The sequence below is a fragment of the Oreochromis niloticus genome, linkage group LG2 (assembly GCF_001858045.2).
Source record: "Oreochromis niloticus isolate F11D_XX linkage group LG2, O_niloticus_UMD_NMBU, whole genome shotgun sequence".
Classification (NCBI taxonomy): domain Eukaryota; kingdom Metazoa; phylum Chordata; class Actinopteri; order Cichliformes; family Cichlidae; genus Oreochromis; species Oreochromis niloticus.
This window is the reverse complement of record NC_031966.2, coordinates 16455299-16473700: the sequence shown is the minus strand read 5'-3', so window position 1 is coordinate 16473700 and position 18402 is coordinate 16455299. Positions and strand designations below refer to the sequence as shown.

Here is an 18402-nt window from a genome sequence, read left to right as displayed (position 1 = left end):
TTTTCCGCTTATATTGTGAAAATTAGTTAATTAGTTAAATGTTATAAAAGGTTTCACTTGCTATCTTTAGTTAAGTTACCAACAGAAATACTTACCTGCACTGCACTCTCTAAATCAACTCACTGGTACTGCTGGCATAGAAACAGTGCACTTAAGCCAGAGCCACTGAATGGCACTGAGTCAAGCTAACTGAAACCCAGCATTGGGAATTTGCTAACTCTTGTAATAATTTATAATAAAATCGTGATAAAATAAAAATATAATCTTTATAACATTTCATATAGTTCATGACTGAAAAACAGCATTGTGCTGGTTAAAAATAAGGACAGGGAAGTAAGTCTGATTTAAGAAAAAAAAGAGAAAAGAAAATGTGAAGTAGGTATGGAAGTCCATTCCTGCCAAGAAAATTATACAAGGAGGCGAAACACATGAAAATGCTAACTTTTTCATTTGGATTTATCGAACCATTTTAGGCTTAGTGGTCTATATCTCACAATTCTTTGCATGATCAGTGTTTAACTGAATTCCAAATCAACTGTCCAAAAACCAGTTTAGTATTTAAGAGATTAATATTTAATATGTGTTTTATTTCTCAGTAGATATGTGTATATGTTTATACACATATCCATATAAAGCAAAAAATGACCAAAGATTAAGCTATTTGGTTCCAGCTTTTTGGTTTGTATAATTGTACAGTTACAGACTTTTTATTTTAGATTGTTGCTACAAAATATACAATTTGAAGACATTAAATTAGGATAATAAGAGTAGATCACTATTATCTGTCAGAGAGAAGTGGGTCTCTCATCGGGTCCGGGGACCCTCAAGGGGTCTGTAAAATAATTTGTTAAATTGCGCTAGATCATTAAAAAGTGCATTTTACAGATTGGGGAGCATTTGATTCAATAACAAAAACATATTATATCCAGTAATTGCTACCATATTATGGAGGAACAGGAGGAACTGATATGATTGTGACTCACTGTAACAATGAAATCACTTGCTAGTTTATTAGCCTGGTAGCTAGCAGGTGTGGGGAGATTTTCGAATGCTGTGGCAGAACCAGCCAAATCGATATTAGGATTATAGGAGATTTTGTGTCACTGGACCCAAAGACTTTGAGAACCACTTGTCTATGGAATTAATTGAAAAACCATTAGCACATTATTATCAAAATAACCAGAAAATATAGGTACTTCTGATCAACATATATATTTTTCTTTTACAAAATCCATCCACCCCAACTTACTCAGAATGACAGCGCTACAGTTTTTAAGGAACTGTGAACACACATGACACAAGAAACACATTGACAAATCTTTGTTGGCAAGGTTCACATGTTATTGTAGCAACCGTTCAACATCCCCTTTTGTTATAGGAAATGTCAGCACACAGTTGTCTGGGTACTTGTTTCCCATCGCGGTTCTCCCACTGACAAGTGTTATTGGAAATATGGAGTGGAACTTGATGATGTCTGCCACAGAGTCAAACATCTGAGGAAAAATAAGGTGAATTACAGTAAATATAGTGCGATTGAGGGTTCTTAATGAAACATTTTCTGAAATTTGTTCACTCACATCATTTGAGCGATATCCTGTGCCCAATGCGTACTTTTTTGTGCTCTCGACAAACCGAATTTTGACATTGTAAACCTTCTTTTCATGATACACAACCAATACCAAGGGTTCAAAGTTGCTGTTGGTGGAGCAGTCTCGCACCAAAAATGCACCATCCTAATGGGAGGAGTTACAAAAAGAAAAGAATATTCCTGTTAAACTGTGCTTTTGGTGCGTTGTTTTTACACTTTCAACTGATATAGATCCAAATAACTATGTTTAACATCTGCCCAAGCTTAAGACATGTTCAGATATATTTTTAGTGGAATCCTTATTGATATACCTTGTTCACCAGGTGCAAGGCGTGCTCAGCATCTGCTCGACTACATGTCCCGATGTACCAATCTTCCTCACAGGTCTGCCAGAAAAGTTCATTGATCAGTGCATTCAAAATATCACGTTGTGATGGATATCATTCTTGATTACAGGATTAATTTGGGTTAATTATGGATAGTTGTGAAAAATTAAATACACCTCCACTGTTTCCATAGGAATTAAAGGGGTAATTAGCAACCAGGTGATGCCAATACACTTGATTACCTGATCATCAGCACGTGTGATCATCTCTAAAAACACAGAAGCTTTGGCATTTTGCTGGAAATGATTATTCAGGTGTTTGTTTACACAATACTACAGTTTTCCAAGGAGTGGATTCCCCCAAGAAATTCACCCCAAGGTCAAACTGTGCATTGCTAGGTGCTGCAAAATAAGTGAAAAATACCCAAGAGCTACATCTTAGACTCTACAGGCCTCAGTTAACATGTTTAATCTTAAAGCTCTTGAATGTACAATTAGAAAAAGAATGAACATGTTTGGCTTTTTTGAAAGGGTTACCAGTATAAAGCTACTTCTTTCTGAAGAAACGTAGTAGCATGGCTAATTTATGTAAAGTTGCATCGTAACAAACCACAACATCTCAGGAACAGTCTCCTTTGGACAGATGAGACCAAAGTGGAGATATTTGGCTATAGTGGACTGTGCTACTGTGGTGGCAAGGTGTAATTTCTTGGCTCAGCTGCTGGAGGGAAAGGTGGAGCAAAGTGGTTTGAGCAGAAGTGCCAGCTGAAGAGAATAGTGCATCTGCTAATTAAGCTCTCCTACTGAATAATAGGTGTTAAGAACTGTGTCTATGCAATACTGAAGTGACTCATAGCACCAAAGATACTTGCTGCTGCCACATTCTAAACATAGCATGTCAGTGCAAACACCTCTTACCAACTGGTGGTGGAGGTATGATGGTTGGGGCTTGTTTTGCAGTCACAGGACCTGTGCAGTTGATCATAAACTCCGCTGCATACCAAAGTATTCTTAAGTGAAGTGTAAGGCCATCTGTCCAACAGCTAAAGCATGACTGAAACTGGATCATGCAACCGGGAAAATGATCCCAAGTACAGCAGCAAATCTACAACGAATGACCCAGTCAAAGTCCAGACCTCAACCTGATTAAAATAGACGGTGGGACCCTAAGAAAGCTGCACACGAATGAATGCCTGCAAACCTCAATGAACTTAAGCAATGTCGTAAAGAAGAGTGGGCCAAAATTCCTCCACAATGATGCAAGGAACTAGTAAAGTCATTTAAAGTCATTCTTGAATCCTGAATCACTTAACCTTTCACATGTCTTTTTTAGAGTTCTATGAAAAATTTAAGGAGTTTGGAAAGAAAAGCGTCGGGACTTCTTTAAGTTTCCTTGAAGATGTTTCACCTCTCATCCAAGAAGCTTCTTCAGTTCTAAGAGCATTTGGTGGAGAGTCCCAGATTTTAAGCCCTATGGGAGTGTCCCCAGCAGGGTCATGAACCCCCTCAAGATCCTCTACCGAATCAAACGAGCCAAGGTGTGAAAGTGGGTGTGGGTCACAATCAGCCAAGGTTTCAGGTGAACCCACTGTGAAACCTATCCCCACACTGTCATGTGATTTATTGAGGTTAAATGGCCCAGGATGTGAGTAGGTGTTAAGGTGTCTGGGGAGGGATCTCAAAACGGGATTATAGATGTCAGACAGTTGGTGTCGTAAGCCACCTTCTCTGTTCAAAGATGGTCGTTTACAGTGGACATAGATGACTTCTTTCACTCCTCTTTCAAACCGTCTGTCTTCTCTGTCCAAAATGTGAACATTGGCGTCCTTGAAACAATGACCTTTGTCCTTTAGATGCATGCGAGTCGTGTCCCGTGGAGGTGGCTCTTCTATGTTGTGAACCCATTGGGCTAGGTTTCACAATGGGTTCACCTGAAACCTTGGCTGATTGTGACTCACACACACTTTCACACCTTGGCTCATGTGATTAGGTAGAGGATCAAGAGGGGGTCCATGACCCTCTTGGGGACACTCCCATAGGGCTGGGAATCTGGGACTATCCACCAATTGCTCTTAGAACTGAAGAAGCTTCTTGGATGAGAGGTGAAAAGTCTTCAAGGAAACTTAAAGAAGTCCAGACGCTTTTTTCCAAGCTCCTTAGAGTACGATGACCTGGATGACTGAAAACCTTTACAGACATACTTCAACAAAAACTTTCTTTTTCACATGACTGTAGCAGCACATTTACCTGTTGAGGCTTTTCCATTGGGACAAAGTCGTGCTGGTCAAAGTCTTCTTTCGTCTGAGGCCATTCATGGTGATGGCGTTTTGATGGGACCCTTTCTTTAAGTAGATGTCAGGGGGGACTTATTAAGTCAGTAATTGTATAATGACTGTCAATGATGAGCCCAAAGATACTTACCTAGACTTTGATGGCTCCTAAATAAAAGACAGAAAAGATGCATGTAAATAAGACATAACATTTAAAAAAGCATCTTGAGAAGCCTGAAAATATAAAGTCAGACCTTCTTTCTAAGTGAGACTCCAAATCCAGTGAATGTCTGTAATTGCCGTGTGTAAGACTTTCAGAACTGAGTGGACCTAAAAAGAAAAACGCTTTATGTGTTAATTCAGTTGTAAACAATTATTGGTAACACTTTATAACAAGAGGCTGTAATTTTTATCTTACTTTTCATATGTGAACTAAACTCTGCCTGTTAGAAGTATAAAAAGCAATGCATGGTGAAATTTGTAGAAGAAAATCAAATGTATATATGAATAAAGAAAGCATGTTTATTTTACAATATTTCCCATAGGACTTAGTTTGTTAAGAGATGGTGAATAAAATGCAAACAACAACAGTACGCCTTCTAATAGGTTCAGCATTTTTAGCTACTTACATTTCTAGTGGTGCCGTGCTCTTTGCTGAAATCAAATGACATTAAATAACATGTCAGAAAAGCCTCCAGCATTTTCTGTGATAAATTTTCCAACCAGCAGATGGTGTCATCGCTACACTGTACAAACTGTGGGGTATTGTTTTTGCTTTACACCATTATTGCAGGGGAAAGAGTCACACTGGGTTATCGTCAACTCCAGCAAATTAAAACCACAGGGAACTGGGACAAGTGTCAGGTTCTATATATAAAATAAAACAGTACTCACTCTCTCCTGCAACCTTGCTGTACAGCCATTCCAGACAAGACATTGACCAACTCCAGGGTAAAAGGTGATGGTGATTGCAAACTCCTGCAGGAACAAAGAATCAAACAGTAAGTGCATCCATAAGGCAGATAAATACAACAATGAGTAACTTAAAAAATAATTTAGCAAATTACCTTTGTGAGTGCTGTAATGTTAGAAAGAGAAAAAGATGGTCACCTTTTTAATAGTTTGTCAGCATTACAATTTATTGAAAGATAAAAATAACAAACAAAAAAACAGTAGTAGACTGTATTGTTTGGCACGTGAAGTTACCTGGTCTCCCTTTGGCACAGGTGGGATCCTCCTATCTGTAACTACACCACGTGAATATACAATATGAGATTTAAACTGTGACCCAGAAAGGCAAAATAATTTCAGTCAGCTGAGATGTTACCTGTTTTCATCTTTTGTCGGCCAGGCTTCAGATCTCTATTTATCACAGGTGCTGTGTTTCAAACACAGAAGACAAAGGTGAAAAGGTACTTCTTCTGGGACAGAATCAGCTTTTACTCAGTTTACGGAAAACATTACAGTACATTTAACTAAAGACAACCAGTATCCTTCAATTAATCTGTAATAATCAGCTTTAGTATTAGATGATGCCAAATCTACTGAGATCAGTTGTAAATCTATGAGAAAAAAGTATTTTATGTTAAGCTGCATTAAATTAAACAGAAAAAAAAGAGTAGCCAAAGACTGCACATTACTACCAGAGGCTGAATATTTCTCACCACACCCTGCATGGATGAGATATATCTAGATCCTGCTTAGTTAAAAAAAAAAAATATATATTTTCTTAAGAATTTCAAGACAATGTCTCCCATTTTTTAAATGTTTATTAATTTTAAATGTTTGTCCTTCCCAGTGGTGCAGTCACCTCTATGTCGCCCTGAGTGCCATCTCTGGTAAACTTTTCATGTCAATCTATCCATTCATTTCTGAGCATTACCACTAACAATACAACAAAAAGACATACAGACTGATGAAATGAACGACATAACTTCATGTAACCTGGTTGAGTTAAAAACTAGCTGAATATCGACACCCACCACTAAATCCCCAAGTTGTTTAGGTGGAGTTGACTTTCCTACGTTGACAATCAAGTGTAGGAATGGGTATCGTTTAGGTTTTATCCGATACCAGTACCAAACCGGTACTTTTGAAACAGTGCCGGTGCTTAAACGGTGCTCGAACCGGTGCTCAAAGAATGGAAAACACAAATTTGTCCTAAAACCTCTCATTTTTAGCTGTTTTTTTTGTAAAAAGATAACAATGTTAGCCTTTTCTTCAGCTATAGGGCATATATGGTACTTTTCTCCTTTAATCCTCTTGCTTTTTATTTATTTGTTTCCTTATTTATGTCTGAACACTGGGGGTCAAAGATAAATGTCATTTTGATATTCTATATGTTCTGAACACATAACAGGTTTGACAATAAAGGTAACTTTAACTCTTTTGACCTTTAATTATTCCTCCTCTGCATAAATTTCAGTGCGTAACTATTCCTGAGTTTTCAGAAAATTCAGACAAAATTTACATCAAAATCTGTGGTTAAGTTAGGAATAGTGTTCAGTGTTATTCAATGTGATATAATTGCTCTAACTGAAAAACCAACAGAACAAAAGTGTTTTTAGGAGGTCTGATACTGAATTGCTCAAACGTAATGTGTACAAAAGCTGTGAAATTGTTCACTTCTGTGAATCACATTTATGGCCGATGTGAACAGTTCATAACTAAAAGTAAAGATGGTCGACAAATACCTCCATAAATGATCAATATTTGCAACGTTATTCAGAACAAAATGCAGTCTGTTGAAAAGAGCAAACTGTGGGTTTATGTAATTCAGAAGGTTTGTTATATCTGGCTCCAGCAGCTGCACATGTCGATTGTGGGTTTGTCATATTTAAAATGCATTTAAATATAAATGGAATAAAAATAATAAAATGTACAATAGGAAAAGTTACTGAGGTGAAAATCCGTGAGAAAGTCTCAGAGAGGTTTAAGCTGAAGCGACAGACTAATTAAAAATTCCTCAAACCAAGATGGATTTAATGTGAACAGCTGTTGTAAATATTTTGTTTTTTAAAAACGAATGACCCACAGAAAGTATGATCATTAGTTGGTCCTCGCAGGCTTTGTGATATTATCCTCACAAAATATTTGTTTTTGCCAAACTGTAAAAATGAAATGAAATGTCTTTAAAATTTTTTGTTTATTTGGCATTATCTTTATTGTTTGTTCTGTTTGAATAAATGCATAGTACAAAGTACAAATATAGAATTTTAATTTGGTCATTTTACACTGTTTCACTACAGAATTGCTTTTTAAGCTTGAAACACAATGAATTGATAGATATTAAACTATATTTGCAACAAAAATGAAATAAAAATGGAAGACTACTGTTATCTTCATAAATGTGATGGTACAAAGCCTCAGAATAACTCAGGCTTATCGTCCGACAATTGTCTGGTCATTATGTGGAATTCAGTGACTGAGCAACTGATGAAGAAATAAAGTCAATAGAGTTTTCTGTCTCATTCATTAGCTACATATGTTTCAGTGATAATATTAATGACGTCTGTGACAGTTGTTGTTTATTGGTTGGTCAGTCACTTCCAGTGAAACCCTGACTCGGTTCTGTAAACTCTCCCTGAGGGCCAAACGCATGTACCCAAGTGGAGTACCTTCAGGGACTTCAATGTGTGCCAGAGTTGTGCTTTCTCCACTACCACGTGGACTGTTCACCTGGACCTGCAAGTTGTAATACTGCTGATTATTCCTGTTAAACAGACCCTGTAGGTCAATGTGAAGGTTACTTGAATTAACCAAGTTGGACCTGGCCTGTTGGCCCAGGCCCCGACCGTCCCATTCGTTAATTAAACCTAATGCTTCTGCAAGGTAATTATGAGACTCTGCGATGTCTGGGTGATTTTCTACTGCCCTGAACGTGGTCACTCTCCTCCTGTTGTTGTCAATGTCCTCCTGAGTACAGATCACCTCTGGCAGGTTAGTTTGATTGGGTTCCTTGGGTTGCCGTTTGGTGCGGGGTTGCACAGAATACCTGCACTCTCCAGGAGAGATGACTCCACAGTAATCCCAGTCATTGTTGTCTGTTGTGTAGCACCAGTTATAGCTATAGCCATGGTCTCCACAATTGTGATCTGAGCGACAAGGCACACCTTTGTAGGTGACATCTGGCGTAGGTGAGCAGTAGCTCCAGCTATTATGAATGTGGCACCAGAAGTAGTAATTAGAATACTGGCAGTCATCAGTGCAGTGTTTTCGGTATATGGTGTCATGAATCACTGCCTTTGGCTCCACTCGTCCACACTTGTCCCAGCCTCCTTTGTCCAAATTGCACCAGTGGTAATCTTTTCCATGTGTGTCACAGGGATGGTCTTGGCGACAGGCGTTGCCTTTGTAATCAACATTTTTTCTTGGTGAGCAGTAATTCCACCCCTTTGTGGAATGGCACCAGTAGTAGTTCTCACTGTGCATCTCACAGCTATCATAACACGGCATACCATATGTTAAGGTGTAATGGTTTAAGTCCTCCATCACATCTCCACAGTATTCCAGACCTGAGGCTGTTTTACACCAGTAGTAGTCAGAGCCGTGCTGCTCACAGCAATCAAAGCACATGTTTCCCTTGTAGTCCACCCCACTCCTTGGTGAACAGTACTGTAGTTCTTTTGTGCCATCTGTCTTGTGTACTGTGCACTGGTATGTCTGATTGACTGAGTCTGACTGAGGATGACAGTCGTCGGTGCATTTTATCCCATAGTGGCTGTAGAATGTTTTTCCAGAGGTGGACCATGGAGAGAAGCAAAGGACAAGAGTGAGGAACAGTGAGGGGAGTCTCCTTTGATACTTCATTTTAGATCTGTAGAGGAAGAGAGAGAGGAGAACAACTCTTCACAATCATACATCAGTAAGAGCAGGAAACACAACACCAAACTGATGTATGTCTGCTCATATTATTGGGCTTGTTACAGTGAGATGCTGATGGTAGTTTGGGTTGCGATCAAACTGGTTGCGATCATGGATTAAAGAAACAGTGACTACTAGAATCAAACAATCTCTTTCTGACACTGTTCAATGATCTCTAAAATCTGGAAACATCTGTGTTATCATTAGTTTTTTTTAATTACACCATGTTACATATTTATGAACTTAAGTAAATCAAATGCATCACTCTAGGAATGGAAATGTTTAATGCTGAGTATTAGCTTTATACAACAGTAAAATAACTACAGTATCCTTTACTGTTAAATCTATCCAAGATGATGAATTCTGTTACTTTGAGTAAATAATTTGGGTTAAATTTGTATCCATGCATCTATTAGCTATTAGTGTTAGTTAATCTCTGAAATCCAATGATCTCAGTTTAGAGGGAAAAAACACCAACTTACAGTCTGCTGCATCATCTGCAGTCTGCTGTTTGAGGCTGACGTTCTTTATACACATGGTGTTTGTCTCAAATCTTGGACTGAGCCATTTTGGAAGACCTTGTGCTCTGTTAATACAGAACAGAGGGCCTTCTTCAAACACAGTGGTCAATGTTTCTGTTTGCTTGACTGTAAATTATTGTCAAGTGTGTCTGGGAAGACCATATAGATCCACTGATCAGCCACAACTTTAAACCACTGACATGTGAGGTGAATGACACTGATCATTTGTATCCAGTCCAATGTTGTGCTGGGAAACCTTGGCTCCTTCATCCATCTGGATCTTTGACATCTACCACCCACATAAACACTGTTGGAGACCAAACACACACACATTGTTTTTATGTATGTTCACATTTTACTTGTTTTTAAGGACACCTGAGTCTTTAGGATTTCAGTGGTCATCGATGTCTGCTTGACACAAACAGACCAAACATCCTCAGTCCTCCATCAATGTGAGGAAGATCAGACACACAAATGAAATAAGACAAAAGGTTGCTGACCTTCATAAATCAGGCAATGGCAAAAAAAAAAAAAAATCAGCATCACACGGGAAAAGGCCCAAGTCTCTAAAACAACATTTAGACACCACCTCTATGTCACGTACGCACATGCACAAGGTTTCACAACACCAGCCTCTGCCCAGTGACATGACGCGACATGCCGAGCGCCTGAACAAAAACAACTGTTTCATCCAAGTTTTTGTTTAGGTATCCTGCTTTTTCCTGATTATCTAAAGTCTCTTTTCACCCACTGCCATCATCTGAACCCGTCATAAAACTCAAACAAACAAACAAAGGTTACAGTTAGGTTTAGAAACTTAAAAAGCCTGCTTAAAAAGAAACTGTGTTTTTGCAGATTTGTTGTCTTCAGTTTTGGAAAGGCCACGTCCGTCGCCTCAAGTCCAACTGACTTGAAATTTGACACAGTCCAGCCCAATGTGCTCAACAAAAACACCTCCTGGAGTCTGCCATGTTGATTTCTCTGCTAATATGCATAATGTGGAAGACAGTTAAATTAGTTTTTGGATTTTGATGCTGTCAACAGCACATTTGGTAGACTGTATTTTAGGACTAAGCTACTGTAAATGTGTAAGATTGTCACTAAGGGCTTAACAGAAAATGTATTCATTAAGGATTTGACAATTATCATAAATATTTTGAGTCTGTGTTTGGAAAAAGGCAGACCCAAACATTCAGACCCTGACCCATAGCGAGCACCACAACAAAACCACCTACCTCAAAACCTGGTACACAGAACTTGATAGCAAGTTTTCAGATTTTACCTGATCTGACTTACTGGAAACTGAAGATGATCCTTCAGTTTAATGCAACATGAAGTTCATTGTTAATGCATTTACTAAAAAAACATCAAGACTCAACTGAAACCAAACAAAAAGAAATTCAGGCTGAAAAATCGTTCAGATTCCTTCAATACAAATCAAAGAGCTCAAAAAAGAAGAGAGAGAAAAGAGACAGCATCTGTAGGAGGAATAATACTCAGAATGATATCATACTGGAACAAATAATCAGGCAATCATTTTCACAGCCACCAGGTGGCAACATTTCTTCTTCTCCACTACAGATTTCCTGTTTGTTATTTCTTCTTTAATGTGTCCATCTTTCTTCATCACATAAATGAATCATTAAATATTTTACGTAGAAGACAAAGACCATTTAAAACTGAGACATTAGAATTACAGAAATATAAATCAGAGCTCTCTGTGCTTTAGATGGAGTTAAATACAAAATATATCAGCATGAAAGAACAGATCAGCCTGTAAACTGACAGCTAAATACAACCTGGAATACAAAGACCATTTTTAGAAACTGATAATTATTCTAAGAATGTCCACTAGATGGAGCCAAGTCCTTCGGAGCTGGTTTACTGAGTCTGTTAACTCTCATCTCTCTGTGTTTAACCCATTCAGAACCTGCTGATGAAGTTTGTTCATGTGCACATGGAAATTTTTTTTATAAACATTTTAAGTTATGAACAGTTGAGGCCGATGCCAGTGTCAGACTGTTTACATCTCTCACACGCGCCTACCACACCGTATCCACACAGCTCCCCCTGCTGTCCGACCTCCTCCAGTCCCTGCTCACATTACCAACAGACACCAGGACTGGACACCTGACTCTCCCTGCTTAAATAGAAAATATAAAAACACCTCCTCCCCCTGTGAGCTTGAACTCAACCAGTAAACTGGACTTTCTCTTCTGAACTGAGATGAATTAGCGCTGCTGATGTCTTGATGTATGAATGAGAATGTGAGTGAGTCAACAACACTGAGCTGAAAACTGACAGGATGACTCATTATAAAACTTCCTCATTTTAATGACAAGAGTCAGAGTTTTTCCTGTTTTCATGTGTTGGAATCAAACTTCACTTTATCTTCAGAGTCAAACAGAAACAATGAAAACTCTCAGAATGAAGCTGGAGATGATTTTTTCTTTTACAATCACAGACAAGAGCAAAGAAGTGAGGCACATAGAGATGATGACGATGACGATGATGATGATGATGAGTCAGTCCAGTCTAAAGGTTTTTGGTTCTGTTTGAATGAAACAGATCAAACTGTCCTGGATGTGTGATTGATAAGATGTTTAGCTGTTTTCAGATTATTCTAAACTTTCTGTGACTCCACATCTGTGTTGTTGATTCTCTCCTCAGTGTCTGAGTTTGCATCACGTTGTCTTTCCTGCAGAATCCTGCTACTGATTGGAAGATGTCAAACCAAGTCTCTTGAGAATCTTGTCCAGCATGATTTTCAGGGTGCTGATATCAGGCACAGGATGTTCTAATTTGGCCACTGGGCTCCTGCGGATTTCAGAATCCTTTTCACATCTGTCTCCATAGTAACGATCTGGGCACTCACACAGCCATTCATTGGAGTCCAGCAGCCTCTCACACTCTCCTTTGTTCTTACAGGGATCAGGGTCACAGACGGGTAAGGATTTGGAGTAATAGATGTGGATGTTGTATGGTCTGACACTGCCCCATTCACACTCGAAACTCTGCAGGGCATTTGGGTCTACAACAAAGTCATTAGCAGTTGAATAGCTGCTGTACATCACTTTGATATACTCTGTGACAGGAACACCAGCCACCTCATTCCTGCACAGTTTTTTATGTTTAATATCCTCACACAGCTTCCTTTCTACCCTAGCTGCCATACCTAGACCAACCCGTCTCTCCTTGTAACAAGAAATCAACTGATTCTTAACTTCTTCTTTTCTTTCTTCGTTTGTTTTCTGAGTATAGTCCACAGCCACAGTGATCTTACCCACAGGGACATTTGTCATATTATATCTATAGATGTAGTTTTGCTCCTGGTCTGTGTTGTACACCAGCACCACCCAGTTATACCAGTTGTACTTTTTGTCCAGAGCCTTTTTCACCTGATCAGCGATGGAGGTTTTGTCGTCAGGATTCATTGCTTTTCCGATCTCCTCCACATCCTTCTTCATGTACTTCTTGTAGTTGTCCAGGCAGAATTTCACAGCTGATATCTGAGCCTTGGAGACGGTCTTGAACATCTTGGTTTGTTCAGCTTCTTTGTCTGATGGGTTAAAACCAATCAGATCCCAGTAGAGCTGGTTGAGTACCCCCCCCCCCCCCCCCCCCCCCCCCACAGCAAGCTGCTGAAATATATGTTATATTTACCGATCTCACCAATGTTACATTTAAACTTCTTCCTCAGCAGGTCGTTGAGGTTTCCACTGAGAGACGTGCTGCTGACTGTCAGGTAATGGTAGAGGTTGGCCACACTGGCCTCAACTGCTGTGTTCTCATAGTAGTTGGTGAATATCTCTGCCAGTCGGAGTTTGTCTTCAGCAGTTTTTACCAGCCCACTGTTCTCACGGAACTCTGTTAACTTCTTCCAGGCGTTGAGGATGCGGACCTCATCTTGAGAACAGACGCTGGCGTAGTTGAACCATTCTACATCTGTTGCCAGGTTGGAGATCTGGAGGGAGAGAGAGTCCAGTTTCCTGTTCACCTCAGCAAACCCTTCTCTCAGCTCATTCAGAGGGTTTTCTTGAGGGACAAAGGCCAAAACCACATTGACAATGGATGAGACCAGACCTCCGATGACGGGTGCCATGCTGGCAATATTGGAGATCCCCTACAACACACTTGACAATGTTTCAATGTTTTTCTTTCCAATTCTGTCGTTGATGAAATTCACCACATCTTTTGCAGTCTGCATAGATGCTGCGACCTCCTCTCTGGTACGGAAAGGCAGGGCTCTGCTTACCCTGTGTCGTGGAGACAGGTCGGTGGAGGTGGAGTCATGTGACTGAGCAGAGGAGGTCGTCCAGTAAAGAAGAAGGATCAGTGAAGCCAACAGCATGGAGGTAGACCACCGTGGAGACGCCATGACTGCAACACAGATAACATAACAATGGATATTTTCCTTAATGCTGTACATTGAAGAGTAACTCACCCTCCCTTCACAACCTGCTGTTTTCTAGAAGTTTTCCTTATTCAAACTGACGGACTGAGAGTTTTGTTTGGTGCACAGACTGTGATTCTGTCCAGGACAAATTTTTGAAACTGGACCATAAAACCAGCTCAGTATCCTGCTAATGAAGCCCATATTGGACAGTTCATTAAGATTTACATCATGTCTTTTGATGGATGTGTACGTCTGACCTTGTTTCCTCTGATCGGTCAGCTGTCGGAAGAGTCCTGGTTTTATCTGAACACAGTTTAAATGTGTGTTTGACCCTGTTTGTACCTGAAAGTAACATGTGACGCCAGACTCCTGTTCTATATGCAAATAAACATGTTGGAACAGAGAGGGAGGGAGGGAGGTGTAAGGGAGATGGGGAGAGGGAGGGGAGGGAGAAACTAACCTGAACATCATCAATAATCTTTGGTAATATTTGGTCAGAAAAATTTTTTGAACTTTATCAAAACAACATTTTCAGAACAAAGTTTAAATTATGTGTTGTAGAAACGACTGTGGAAAATGTTTTTATCAGAAAAACATTAACATTTAAATATGGAACATTTTCACATCATTGGATGAACACTGTGAAGTAATGACACAGTTCATGACTGTGGACAGAGCCTGGACAGGTTAATAACATCACAGCCTCATTATACTGACCTCACTGGTGTGTAACATCTTTTCTCTGTAAGCTGACTGTATGAAGCAGGTGATGACAAATGTTTCTCTAACTATAACCAACATTAATATTCTATTGATTTTAAATGATCAAACAAAGATCAGGTTTTAGTTTCTGTCTTATGAAAACGATCCTTGAAGGACCAGAGCCCAGTGAAATGCAGCATTTTTATATCAAGTTCTCATTCAACAGTATTTAATATTTGTCCCATATGTCAGAACAAAGGAGTCATGAACAGAGGGGCAACAAGTGGTAAAAGAAGTGAACAACCTGTGGTCAGTCATGGAAAACCAGAATCACAATCAAAAAACCTGAAATTTCCACTACACAAGTGAAACAATGAGGTCGATCTGTGTCAAACCAGACAGAATCCAGGAAAGAGATTTCAGCACATCTCAGGTTTTGATCAGTTTAAATCTTTAATGTTCAGGTCCCAAAAATTAGGCCTGTAAAATATGTTTGGACTGTCACATGTTTAAAATTATTATTCACAGCCTTAACAACCTTTGTAGGATGGAAGACAAACATATTCTCAGTTTGACTGAACCATTAACAGATTGTACTGCAGCCTATTGATTTTCTATAGAGCCGCAGATTTGAGAGTGATACTGAAGGTATCATAAACCTGGACCTCTGTACATTATCTGTATATAACTATGTTTAACTGTACGATCCCTGTTAGATAAATAAATGTTAAAGACTCAGACCTGGGAAGAGGCTTGGAGAGCTGGATACTGGTCCAGAAAGGTGTGGCTGGTGGAGCTGATCAGCAGGTAGTCTGGCTGGTTGTTGGATGATGGTCTGTGACCACAGTCTGGAGGCTGTTGATCTCTGAGCTCCACACAGCACAACCAGTCATTCTTATCAGAGGCTGACTGACCACATCTTCCCTTCAACCACATGATTCTCATCCACTTTGGAGCAGGTGGAGCTGGAGGCACAGAGGTTTACCTTATATGGAGAGAGACACACACAAGTCATTAACGATTCAATGATAATTAATATTTCTTTTTCATTTCAGTGTTCTGCAGAAGAGAATGTAAACACCAGGTTTTGAGGACACTGATCTGAAAAACAGTCAAACAGAGTTTGAACAGAGACAGAGAAATGCTGACCTGCAGGTTTTTCTCTGTTTAAAAGTCCTGTTGGTGGTCCACAGCATCACAGTCTTTGCTTAACAAGCAAATATTACAGATTATTCCTGATGAAATGTTTCACTTGAATGTGTGTATGAACAGTATCCATACATTTAGTCTTCTTGCCAATGAACTGCTTTAAATCTTTTGATCTGAAATTCACTTCAATATTTCTCATTCAGAACAGTTCTGTTCATGTTACTATGTTTTTATTTAATCTAAAACAAAGTATGAAGCTTTTCACTGAAAAATGCAATGATATTTGAGTAGTAGTGGCAGATATGGAGTGAGAGATACCTGCAGAATGAGGTGTGAGAGAGAAAACATTAAATTAATGACTTGCAGTCATGTGATATAAATGCTCGGTGCATCATGGGAAGTCCCACAGCAGTTCATTAGCCTTAACTGTAAGCTTTATCAAAGAGGACCATTTTAAACCAAACCTTAAATGTAGAGACAGACGTGCATTTATAAACCACAGTGATGTATTTGGATAATCTGATGTTGACTGAGCTCTTTAAGATGTGATGGTGTCTGACCATTAAAAGATTTTACATGGAGCCCAAGTAGAGAAGCACAGGAGAATCTCTTCTACTTCCTATCAGCAGTTATACTGCAGTGTTTTGGATCATCTCTTTGAGACTGGACACAATCCTCACATGCTAATAAGGATCATATGCAGTCTGAGCTGTGCCCGTCCTTCCCTTCTCTTCCACTGTGGTTTCTGATGTGCTGCAAAGAACTGATCACAGGAAATCAACTGGAGAGGAAAACACATCTTTGATGAAGTAAACATGATCTGTTGAAGGCATCTGGTTCAATCAGTCACTGTCACTACAAATATCACACAGTAGATGGTTTCAGAGTCACCTCTCTGGGAAACAGCACTGTGTTAAAATGGAAAAATGGGCACAGACCTTTGCATACAAACAGTGTTATTGACCTTGACTTAAATTTCTCTTATAAACACAAATGATTTTATAGTGACAGTTTCTTAAATGATTTTTATTGTGTACATTCACTGCATTGTTGCAAGTTGCTCTTGCGAAGCAATTTAGGACATATGTTTAAAAAGTTTGATGGGAAATAAACTTCAGTTTTGAGGACATTGATCTGAAAAGCAGTCAAACAGAGTTTGGACAGAGACAGAGAAATGCTGACCTGCAGGTTTTTCTCTGTTTAAAAAGCCAAAGTCCTGTTGGTGGTCCACAGTATCACAGTCTTTATTTAACAAGCAAATATTACATATGATTTTTGATTAAATGTTTCACTTGAATGTGTGTAAACAGTATCCATACATTTGGTTCTTTAGCCAGTGAACTGCTTTAAGTCACCTGCCAAAAATAGCTTAAACTCACTGGTGCTCCTCTTCATGGAAGTATTTAGTAAAAGGCAAAAGACTTGTGCATAATGAAGAAAAACCATAATCATTACTGAAAACACGCATCTCTGAAAACATTAGATCTGTTTCTAAGTAACTTAAAATGAATTAAGGTTATATAAATGGATGGCAACATTTCTGTATTGACAGAACTGCTATGAATGAGAAACACTGAAGTGAATTGAGGTGATTTAATGCAGTTCACTGGCACTCACTGACATTCAAGTGAAACATTTCATCAGGAATAATCTGTAATATTTGCTTGTTAAACAAAGACTTTGATGCTGTGGACCACCAACAGGACTTTGGCTTTTTAAACAGAGAAAAACCTGCAGGTCAGCATTTCTCTGTCTCTGTCTAAACTCTGTTTGACTGTTTTTCAGATCAGTGTCCTCAAAACCTGGTGTTTACATTCTCTTCTGCAGAACACTGAAATGAAAAAGAAATATTAATTATCATTGAATCGTTAATGACTTGTGTGTGTCTCCATATAAGGTAAACCTCTGTGCCTCCAGCTCCACCTGCTCCAAAGTGGATGAGAATCATGTGGTTGAAGGGAAGGTGTAGTCAGTCAGCCTCTGATAAGAATGACTGGTTGTGCTGTGTGGAGCTCAGAGATCAACAGCCTCCAGACTGTGGTCACAGACCATCATCCAACAACCATCCAGACTACCTGCTGATCAGCTCCACCAGCCACACCTTTCTGGACCAGTATCCAGCTCTCCAAGCCTCTTCCCAGATCTGAGTCTTTAACATTTATTTATCTAACAGGGATCGTACAGTTAAACATAGTTATATACAGATGATCACTGCAGCAGATGTAACTCTTAACTCAGGTTAGGGAGAATTGAATAAGCCATAGATATGTAACCCTGGAAGTAATAATGAAAAGTAATAAACAGTATTTAATATTTGTATTTAACAGTATTTAACAGTATTTACTCAGAAAACAGGGGAAGAAAGAAAAGTACAAGTTTGGAATCAGCTGAATTCTTGTTATTCAGAGATGTGGCAAAGTTATTCTGTTAACCACCCTCTGAGTGAGAGGATGGGGTGTGTTTATATTGAAGAGCAAGTACCACAATGCAGTGGAGAGGTTGCTGGTGTTCCTGTAAGAGAGTTTCTTAAAATAATGCACAGCAGCTATAAAGAGGACTTTGGTAAAGTTCCAGATGCCCTGCAGAGT

The 18402-nt window shown here is 39.1% G+C and overlaps 1 protein-coding gene and 1 non-coding gene across 6 annotated transcripts in view; both read right to left on the bottom strand.

The window, feature by feature from the left end:
* Positions 1-858: 858 nt before the first annotated feature.
* LOC109203547 (cytokine-dependent hematopoietic cell linker) overlaps positions 859-18402 on the bottom strand; it is an 18864-nt gene continuing 1320 nt past the window's right edge. Inside the window, exons 1-13 of one of the 5 annotated variants that reach the window (XM_019363031.2) lie at positions 13823-15400; positions 5511-5561; positions 5390-5430; positions 5251-5261; positions 5078-5161; positions 4813-4837; positions 4602-4626; positions 4438-4513; positions 4335-4351; positions 4161-4255; positions 1900-1974; positions 1578-1733; positions 859-1493 (exon numbers count right to left, since the gene is read on the bottom strand). In XM_019363031.2, coding sequence (XP_019218576.1) covers positions 1341-1493; positions 1578-1733; positions 1900-1974; positions 4161-4255; positions 4335-4351; positions 4438-4513; positions 4602-4626; positions 4813-4837; positions 5078-5161; positions 5251-5261; positions 5390-5430; positions 5511-5520 — 768 coding nt within the window. In that variant the 5' untranslated portion in view covers positions 5521-5561; positions 13823-15400 and the 3' untranslated portion in view covers positions 859-1340. The other 4 variants (XM_025910653.1, XM_025910650.1, XM_025910651.1 and 1 more) reach the window with 4 other exon arrangements.
* LOC112842504 (U5 spliceosomal RNA) lies at positions 17154-17265 on the bottom strand. The gene has a single exon (XR_003214305.1). It is a non-coding gene; the product is annotated as a U5 spliceosomal RNA (small nuclear RNA).